This window comes from Sinocyclocheilus rhinocerous, unplaced genomic scaffold (assembly GCF_001515625.1).
Source record: "Sinocyclocheilus rhinocerous isolate Xijiao unplaced genomic scaffold, SAMN03320098_v1.1 scaffold90, whole genome shotgun sequence".
NCBI lineage: Eukaryota > Metazoa > Chordata > Actinopteri > Cypriniformes > Cyprinidae > Sinocyclocheilus > Sinocyclocheilus rhinocerous.
In genome coordinates, this window is record NW_015657969.1 from 497,852 (window position 1) to 508,008 (window position 10,157).

The 10,157-nt window shown below is 36.2% G+C and overlaps 1 protein-coding gene across 4 annotated transcripts in view; it reads right to left on the minus strand.

Moving 5' to 3' along the window:
• Positions 1-23: 23 nt before the first annotated feature.
• The window catches only part of LOC107721873 (mitogen-activated protein kinase kinase kinase 15-like), a 24,131-nt gene continuing 13,997 nt past the window's right edge, over positions 24-10,157 (minus strand). Inside the window, exons 19-29 of one of the 4 annotated variants that reach the window (XM_016530048.1) lie at positions 9,319-9,502; positions 7,781-7,789; positions 6,135-6,312; positions 4,663-4,837; positions 4,393-4,578; positions 3,976-4,081; positions 3,618-3,840; positions 2,896-3,011; positions 2,398-2,507; positions 2,182-2,258; positions 24-587 (exon numbers count right to left, since the gene is read on the minus strand). In XM_016530048.1, the coding sequence (XP_016385534.1) occupies positions 467-587; positions 2,182-2,258; positions 2,398-2,507; positions 2,896-3,011; positions 3,618-3,840; positions 3,976-4,081; positions 4,393-4,578; positions 4,663-4,837; positions 6,135-6,312; positions 7,781-7,789; positions 9,319-9,502 (1,485 nt within the window). In that variant the 3' untranslated portion in view covers positions 24-466. Of the gene's footprint in view, positions 588-2,181; positions 2,310-2,397; positions 2,508-2,895; positions 3,012-3,617; positions 3,841-3,975; positions 4,082-4,392; positions 4,579-4,662; positions 4,838-6,134; positions 6,313-7,780; positions 7,790-9,318; positions 9,503-10,157 lie in introns of all 4 variants that reach the window. The other 3 variants (XM_016530046.1, XM_016530049.1, XM_016530047.1) reach the window with 3 other exon arrangements.

A 10,157-nucleotide genomic window follows, 5' to 3' on the forward strand; every position in this document is an offset into this window, starting at 1 on the left:
ACATACAGTTCCTCAAAAAAAAAAAAAAAACATACATAATGTTTTATTTTTGAATAATACATTTTCCAGACTTGTTAAGCTAAAACAAATATAAACATAGATTTTCTCTCATTTAAAATGGCATGATCTGAAGTCCTACGTTAAGTAGGTAACACTGTTTTGCTCTGCCATCCTAGGCCCATTCCCAAGTCACTTGGAGAGGGTCACATGACCCCTCTTGTCCTGGCAGTGTAAAAAATCGGAAAGTGCAGTCTTTCCTAGATAGAGCCGTTTACATCCTCATTGCTTTTCCTATTGAAATCGAATGGAAATGAGATGGAGAGGCTGAAAACCTATACTAAAAATAGCACAAAAACATTAGGTCATAGCTGTCCAACTGGGGCAGAGCATGACATAATTACAAGGTTTGGGCCAGTAAGGGTCTCTCATTATAGGGATGTTTGTGTGAATGTATTATAATGCTGGCTCAGGTGTCAGTCAACAGCAACCTCTCGCTGCTTTCATCCTTCTGAATTTCCCTCGTCATTTTAAGCGCTTTATTACGGTGTCTCTGAATGGCTTTCCAGATACGACACAGCGCTCCTCCCCTATAGTGGGAAATAAATTAAATATTTTTTATTAATTGCAGACAACTTAAGCTAGCAGAATAACTACAGGTGTGCACTTCTGGGCCAAAAAAAATGGGCCAAACCGGAAAATGGCTAAACTCTAAGCTTCAAATGGACTTAACCACAAATTACTTGCAAGAATTTGGCACATGCATTCCTTAAAAAGCCATTGCGGTCTCAGAAAAGCATCAAAGACAGAACAAAGATGAATGCATTTCTACCACAGTGAAGCATGGAGGAAGATGTGGTATGATGTGGGGAGCCTTTTCAGCTGCTGGTACTCGTGAGCTGCTTCACTGTGAAAAGTCAAGTAATGCTTTGGAGTATGAAAGAATACTGAAGAATGTGCTTCCCACAATTGAAAACTAGTCTAAAGAGGAATGATCAGATGTTATTTTTCAACAAGAAAAAATGCTCCTGCCTACACTGCAAAGACAACCAAGAAGTGGCTTGAGAACAAGTCCATCAGGCTCATGTTTTGGCCTGGTCAGAGTCCAGATTTGAACCCCATAAAGAATTTTTGGTCTCTCATTAAACCCCAACTAACTGAGAGAATATTTTTCAGCTACTCGTGAACAGTCTGAAGCCATCAATATTGAGTGGAACAACACTGACTCATCTTCCTGTAAAAATTAGTGTGCAGGTTTACCCACACAGCTTAAACATTTAAAGAAAACAAAGGGAAAAGCTGTCCAGCACTAAATTACTTTATCTACAGTATTTGGCTTGGCCCATTTTTTTTTTTGTAGTTTACATATATAAATGATGAATATAAAATGTATATAAAGTCAATATAAGTCTATATAAAGTTGAAATATCCTTTATTATAAATATATTTTACAATAGATTAGATTTAAATAAATAAATGAAAAAAAAAAACATTCAAAGGTTTGTGGTCAGTAAGATTTTTTTTGAAAGAAATGAAAACTTTTATTCAGCAAGGGTGCATTAAACTGATCAAAAGTCAGAGTAAAAACATATAATGTTACTAAAGACTTCAAATAAATGTTGTTCCTTTAAACTTTCTATTCATTAAAGAATCCTGAAAAAAAGGTCACAAATTTAAGCACAACAGTTTTCAACATTGATAAAATGTTAAAAAGAAATGTTTTGCATCATGTGACACTGAAGACTGGAGTAATGTCTGCTTTAAAAAAAACATTAAAATAGAAAGTTCCTTTGAATTGTAATAATTTTCCATAATATTACTGTTTTTACTGTATTTTTCATCAAATAAATGCAGTCTTAGTGAGTATAACTTTGACTTCTTTCAAAAACACACCAAATTTTTTTAACTGTAGTGTATATAAATAGTAGAAATATTTTATATTACAAATAATATTATAAATATTATATATAATTTCATTTATTCAAAATGGTTCCAGTTATTTATTATATTTAATATTATTATAGAAAACAATAATAATAGGTCCAGTTATTTATTTAATATTATTATATTGTATTTATTCAATTTCAAGTGGCTCACCTGGCAAAAAAATTAGGGCCACATTATGCAAAGGAAGAGTATACACAATCAATCACTCACTTGGACATTTACAAATTAAACCCTCACCTAAGCCTCAGGCAGCGCAGGTCTTCTTTTGTAACATCGCAAAGAACGTCGTTGAGCGTAAAATCTTCTTCAACAAACTTGTCAGACACAGACAGAAACCACAATAACTTGGCATGAATCTTCAGTTTCTTTATTTATGGAAATTTAAAAAAGTGAGTCATTTTCTAATCGTGGGAAAGACACGATATAGACAGCGTTCAGTGTGATATGTTTCACCTTGTCTATGGTGTCAGAGTCGGCACCCTGCTCCTTCAGCCAATCAGTGAGCTTCTTGTCAGGCTCGGGATGTGCGGCAATGTGAAATATAGAGGGGGTTGAGGGCATCTCTGTTGAGGGCAAAGGACGGATGTAGGAATATTAAAGCACAGATGCTAAGATCTATCTAGACAGCATTTCAAGACTCACATTCGCATTTGAAATTAGTCACTTATTGGGTTCTGTCATTTCGAAAGTTGGTAGGTAGGTAGCAGACATTACGGCAGCTCACTAGTTTTCTTTTAACAGAACTTGTATTTTTTTTGTCCTATAAACTGGTTGCAAACAACTCTAAAGGTCAGAACAGGACACTGGAAATCAGAAAGAGGTGAGTTGACACTTTCTCTATTACCTTAGCATACAGACATGCATGTGATTTCAGTGTAAATAAAGACAGAGTGAATGGCTTATAAGTGAGTCTAAATCAATAAATGTGTGTGATTTAGTTGCACAACTAACCTGCAGAAGGCTGTTGTCTGATCCTGATAAGCTCAATGTCGTGTACCCGCTGTTGTAGAGTTTGTCTCAGTACCTGCTGATATTCTCTCTCCTTCTGTACCAGTTCTTCAAGCAGCCTGAAGAGGGCGACATAACATTGAAACACTCTCCCTCAAACTACTGAAGCATTAAGATCTCATTTCACTGACTAAATCCAACAAGAAAAGACAAAACATCATAAAACTATTAAGCTCTACATTCAGAATCTAAAATTAAAACTGGAGGCTGTTTTATCTTGTATATAATGTGCAAAGAGCAACAATGACCTGTGCTGTTTTCCACAAAAATACAAAGTAAAACAAGTAAAATACACACTACAGTTCAGTAAGTTTATTTTGAGAAATTAAGTATTAATTTACTGTATTATTCAGAAAAGTGTCAAGTGTCATCAAAAGTGACAAAGACATTTCTGTTTAAAGTAAATGCTGTTCTTTTGTACTTTTTATTTATCAAATATTCTTGAAAATATTGAACTGTCATGTATATTTGTAGTAAATAATGTGAAACACAGATCCATGACTGGGAACAAATATTTAGTATTTTTAGCTAATATTTTGAGTATTTTTTTCCATTCACTCACCATTGGAGGGGGTGGCAAAAGCGTATTTTGTGTACTGTTTATATTTAACTGCCTTAAATAGAATGATGGTAAGTGTTTTTTTTTTAGGAATCATAGTGTGTACCTGCTGGTTTCCTGTTTGAGGCGTCCAAGCTGGGCTCCCAGCGGGTGCTGTGGCCGCTGAGCCTCATGGGATATGACTGAACTGAGGGTGCTGACTCCAGACGTGAGGGCTTGATCTTCCTGGGTCGTACGTGCCACTGATCCAAAGTCCCCATCATCCTCTTCATCTGCGTCCTTATCTGCACCCTCACTTTCCGATGCAGGCCCGAAATGCGTCTGTAGCTCTAGAAGAGAGACAGATGCAAAATGAGTCACACACTTTCTTTGATGTTCCTCAGAACAACAAGTCCTCTGGTTTCTATTTTTCCTTCCCTCTCTCTCTCACACACACACACACACACACACACACACACTCACACCTGGAATTAAAATCGTAATAGCTGCCTGTACAGCCCGTCTGATGATGTTGTCCATGGCAAACATCCAGTGTGGTTTAATGTGGTGGTTCCTCAACACTTTGTTTACCTGAAACAAACAGTGATGAAAGAGGAATTTTAATCTCATCACTCTCAAACCAAACACAGGAGCATTTATTTGAAAAAGAATTTTTTATAACATTATAAATGTCTTTACTGCGTGCTTGCTGAATAAAAGTATTCATTTATTTAAAAAAAAAAAATCTTCCTGATCTCAAACTTACTAATGGTACTGTATGTCCAACATCGGTATTTAAGGTTTTAAAAATGTATATTGCAGCATAAATAGGATTTTATCAATAGTGGATCATGCCTGGGTAGGAAACTGAGATTGTATACTGTATACTGCAGTCAACTCACAGAGTCCTGGAAACCAAACAGAACCAGCTGGATCTGGTTGATTGATGTGCTGTCGAAGTCCAGGTCCAGCTTGAGTTTTGAGATAGTCATTGCCATGACACGTCGCTCAGGGCAACGTATAAAGTCCCGTAAGATGCAGATGATCTGTTTAATGTGGTCCACTGACAACTTCAGCTCCTCCTGACCCTAAAAGACAAGGACACAATCCTCATTGTATGATTCAGTCCATACACCACTAACACACACAATCAGATACGCAGGGATACACACCTGGATGTGGTTCTCCATGAGGTTGGACGTCACCTTATCCTGGTCCTCATTGAGGACCTTGTAGAGTATGGCACGTCTTTCACTGTCTTTCTTCAGCAGGAAGAGGCCAGAGTCGCTGTTCTCAGAGGAGGCCGGAGAGCTGCGGTCTTCTGCTGTAGGACTCTCATCTGGAACACTGAATCACACACATTTCACACTGATTCACTAAGAAAATATGAATCTTAATAGCTTCATGCAGATGTAACATTATGTACAATACAATATTGTTCAAAAGTTTGGAGTCGTTAGGACTTTTTCAATGTTTCGGAAAGATGTCTCTTATGTTCACCAAGGCGGCATTTATTTAATCAATAATACAGTAAAAAAGAGTAATAGTGTGAAATATCATTACAATTTAAAATAACTGTTAATATATAACTTCTAAATATAAAATTAAATAAATAGTAATATAATTAAATAATAGTAAATATATATATATAAAATAATAATATAATAAATACATAAATATATTAAATATTATTATTTAAAAATGTAATTTATTCCCGTGATGGCAAAGATCAATTTTCATCATCGTTACTTCAGAAATAATTCTAATATGCTGATTTGCTGCTCAAGAAACATTTCTTATCAATGTTGAAAACGGTTGTGCTGTTATTTTTCAGGATTATTTGATGAACAAATTTTAAAAAAATATCATTTATTTGATGTAGAAATCTGCAGATACAATATAGTAGTCATTCAGTACCATGTTTTATCATCTGATGCCATCACTGTATCATGTACCTTTTTATATATATATTTTTTTTTAAGGCAGCACTATCAACAAAAAAAAATCACAATCTCTGATTGGATTTTACAAAACAAACCAAAACCAAAAACAAAACAAAACAAATATTAAATGAAAGGAGTGAATAAATCTGGAGTGGTGATTAAAAAACATGATTTCATTTGAGGAAAGAGGAAACGTGGTTAATGTGTGACAGCCCTGTGATTTGGTGTGTGTGCGTTGAAACCGAGGTCAAGAAGTGGTCTGTAAAGTCTTCATGGGATTATTTTATGAGCAACCAGAGAGTACCTGCTGTAAAAGGCATTATCTCATTACACACACGTACATACACCTGCCCAGAAATCACGGCCCAGCACACCTGTCTCCTCATTCCACCGCGTTAATTAAACAGCGTTTCCAAGGAGTCGACTAGCTGTCAGGACAGGCCTCAGCGCTTCATGCCCAGGAAGTTGATTTACTGTTGGTCTGAGAGCTGAAGCGGCCACGGATTCTTAAGCTCCGTAAACACAGTCACGTCATTAACATTCCAGATGCTAATCCAACGCTCACATAAGCACATACATATACACACGTTCAGCTATGGCTGACCACTGCGTGACCTAAACTCGTCTGGACCGGTTAGCGGACCCTTGTTAGTCTCGATGAGGGCTCTGTATTCACCTTAGTGCTCATCTTCTGAGCTCACCTGAGGAAGTTTGAGTTGGGTGGTTTGATGAGGTTCTCTGAGCTAGAGCGTTTTTTCTTCTCAAAGAACACGTCTTGTTTGGAGTCACAGTCGGGAGACACAGAGCCTGGTTCACTGCTGCTGCTCCCTGCGGCCTCCATCTGCAGCTGTACTGGTAATGAAACACTGCGGATGTAGTCTAAAATGAGGAAAACACAAACACACATGGTCATGTGTTTACACACACATATGCACTTAAAGACAATCATTCAGACAGACTAAAGTTTCACAGCATTTTTGGCTTTTATTTCCCCCCTGAAGTTTAAATCTTTGAAAAAATATGAACACGAAATATCTTTTTTTTATTTATTTATTTTTTATAAAAGTCAAGTGTTATATTTTTAATTAATTTTACACATTTTATTTTTTAGAATTAAACATTATATTAGGGCTGCCAATGCAAATGTTCATTTTCTGTTATTAATTATAAAAAAAGAACAGTAAATCATGCCTCCTATAGGCCAAAAATAGAATGATATGGAAATAAAACCAACAATATATTCACTTCTAAAGTCACATTTTGTAATGCCTGTTCAGTGAGAAACAATAAATAAATGTCTTAAATATTTTTTCATTAGGGTTTTTAAATCAGATAATATTGTTATATGAGATAAATTAAGTGGATTAATTAAAACAATAAAACCTTTTAATTGACAGCCCCAATTTAATTTAACCTGCTAGCATTCCACTGTACCACCCACAGTACACTGCGTGTTTTACGCGTTTTAGGCAATTTTTACAGGAATGCTAAGGGGTTAATTTAATATACTATGGCCTGGTTTCACCGACAGGGCTTAGACTAAACCAGGATTAGGCCATAGTTCAATTAAGACATTTAAGTAATTTTTCATAAACGTGCCTTAGAAAACACATTACTGGTGTGCATCTTGAGCCAAAACAAAGGCACTGATATATTTTAAGATCAGTCAGTGCAAGTTTCTTTCAGTTGACACAGCTCAGGTTTACATTTTAGTCTGGGACTAGGCTTAGGCCTTGTCTGTGAAACCGGGGGTAAATATTTCTATCACAATATATAATAGCACAATATGGTAACATTTTACAATAAGATTCGATTTGTTATTATTTGTCAGCTACAACAGTGAATATGAACTAACAATGAAAAATGCTTTTAAAGCATTAATTAATCTAAATTAATGTTAATTTCAACATTTAAGAATACATTATTAAAATCAAAAGTTGTATTTGTTCATATAATGGACCTGAGCTAACAGGAACTAGCAATGAACAGTTTTATTAAATAATGTTATCAAAGATGAATAAATACTGAAACAAATGTATTGTTCAACTAACATTAACTAATGGAACCTTATTGTAAAGTGTTACCCACAATGTTACAGATTTTTTAACTCTTCCAAAAAGCTTCCACAGTTAGTTAAAACACTGGAACCAAATTAATAGTAAACCACAGAGAAGAGAAGGCAAATCAAAAATCAAGAGAATGAAGAAAAAGATATGACACAAAGAACCAATGAGAGCACACAAGGAGCACACACTCAGCACCATCACCAGTAACCAGCAAGACACCAATGATTATGAGATTATGATCCTCAAGAACACACAAGGATACATAGATGGTGGATACAAACCTTGCCACACTGTTACACAGAGAATCCAAGCCAAAGCAGCCGATTGGATGGCATTAAGGAAGAAGGAGATATTGATTTATTAATATTTAGCCTGTACTATAATGTCTAATGAACAAAACTGGGAATACACCAGGCCTATAAAGCTATTTCTTTGCTCCAAATCCTAGTGAGTTGTCTCTGGAGGCATCACATGTGTATTTCCAGATACAAACGCTGTTCCAAATTATATCTGAACCTAAAAGGAGACTTGAATGTTGATTATAAACTACTGTTCAAAAGTTTAGGGTCAGTAAGATTTAAAAAAAAAGAAATTAATACTTTTATTCAGCAAAAATGCATTAAATTAATCTAAAGTGACCGTAAATGCATTTAAAATGTTACAAAAGATTTATATTTCAAACAAATGCTGTTCTTTTAGACTTTCTATTCATCAAATAATCCTGTAAAAAGTTTTATCACTGCATTCACAAAAATATTTGGCAGCACAACTGTTTCAATATTACATTTCTTGCGCAGCAAATCAGCATATTAGAATGATTTCAGAAGGATCATGTGACACTGAAAACTGGAGTAATGATGCTGAAAATTCAGCTTTGCATCACAGGAATACATTAAATAAAAAAATAAAAAAATGTAATAAAAAAAGGTTATTTTAAATTCACAATATTACAGTTTTTACTGCATTTTTAGCCTTGGTGAGCATCAGAGACGTCTTTCAGAAACATTAAAAAACCTTACTGGCCCCAAACTTTTAAATGGAAATGCAAACATATAACTTCTATTTAATTTGAAAACAAAAATAATAAAAATAGGTCAGTGTCATTAAAAAGTTTAACCAAATACATAAAAAATGTCACCAAATATCTGTGTGGGTTGTATATTTTTACGCTTACTAGAATGTCAAGCCATTAGCTTAGCAACACGCTAACATCAAACTATTGTACGATTCTGTGTAAAAAGCTATTTAGGTTGCTCACTATGTAGAGAGTTTTTCAAATCAATCAGTTTGGATAGCAGTAAGCAGCTCACTAAAAATTGGACCAGAGCTTGTCACTCACTAACATTCCTCTGACAATGTCAAAGAGAAATCGTGAAAGTTTTCTGAGAAAGCAGAGTGCATGTTTGTGTGAAACACCACACCCTGAGAATGCTTTTCATGGACAGCGGGATAGCTGACATGTGCGGCTGGATGGAAACCATTTGTGACGGTAGTGTAGGTCTTATTGTTGATTTTCCCAGGTCCTGTTGTTCCTACTCATCTCTTGTGTAAGTTCAATCTGGACTGTAACCGGCCAGCTGAGGGCAGTTTGGACCTGTTGCGAGTATCCCAGACAGCGGCGAGATGCAGGCATGCTGGGCTATGGGTTTGGGAGGGGGGGGGTTTGGCAGCTCTGAGTGTTTGCCTGCAAAAAATGTTCTGTGTGCTCTCACAAGGCCTAAAATGCCTTACACACCATGGATGTGACCAGAAGGGTCAACCCAGGTCTCATTATTATCACAGCTGCAGAAAGCATGTTAGACTTGGTCAGAGACATTACCTGAAGGTTTGAAAGCGATCTTGTTCTTTTTGCCTTTAATGTTTTGACGCAGGAATGGATCCTTGAGCAGGTCCCCGCCCGTTGCTCGTTTATTCGGGTCAGGCTCAAAGCATGCAAGAATGAAGGATTTGGCCTCTGACGAAAGAGACTCTGGGATCTCTGGATGGATCTTAAACATGCCCACCTGGTACAAAGAGAACAGAAATGAATGGAGGAGATGATTTTGATTAAAAGGGTCATATGATGTGATTTCAATTTTTCCTTTCTCTTTGGAGTGTTACAAGCTCTTGGTGCGTAAAGAAAATCTGTAAAGTTGCAAAGACTAAAGTCTCAAATCCAAAGAGAGATTTTTTATAAAAGTTAAGAGTCAACCACGCCTACCTAAAACGGCTCGTTCTAACACGCCCCCACATGTCTATGTCACGATGTGGAAAGATTTGCATAACGCTGTCCAAATGTTCACGCAAAGAAAGAAGGCGTAACTTTGATTCTCGCTGTAGTATTGTTGCTGCCGCCGCCAGTCACGGTTTCGGTACGGTTCGGTATGTGCTATGCTTAGGGAAAAAACTATATTGTCAAATAAAAATAAAGAAAATAAGAATATTGTACGTTCAGCCGACTATGTCTACTAGGATACTAACCAAGACAGGCATTTTGACATCATTTTTGAGTGAATTTGTCCATTCAAACACAATACTTCACAGAGAGCTTAATATTTGCTCACGTTCTTTTTTACCGAGAACTGTTGCACCCCTAGTTTCCTTGGAGAGTAGCCTACAATGTTTCTCCGTTTCTCCGATCACAAATGCAGACATGGTTTTATGTTTACGCAGCGCGAT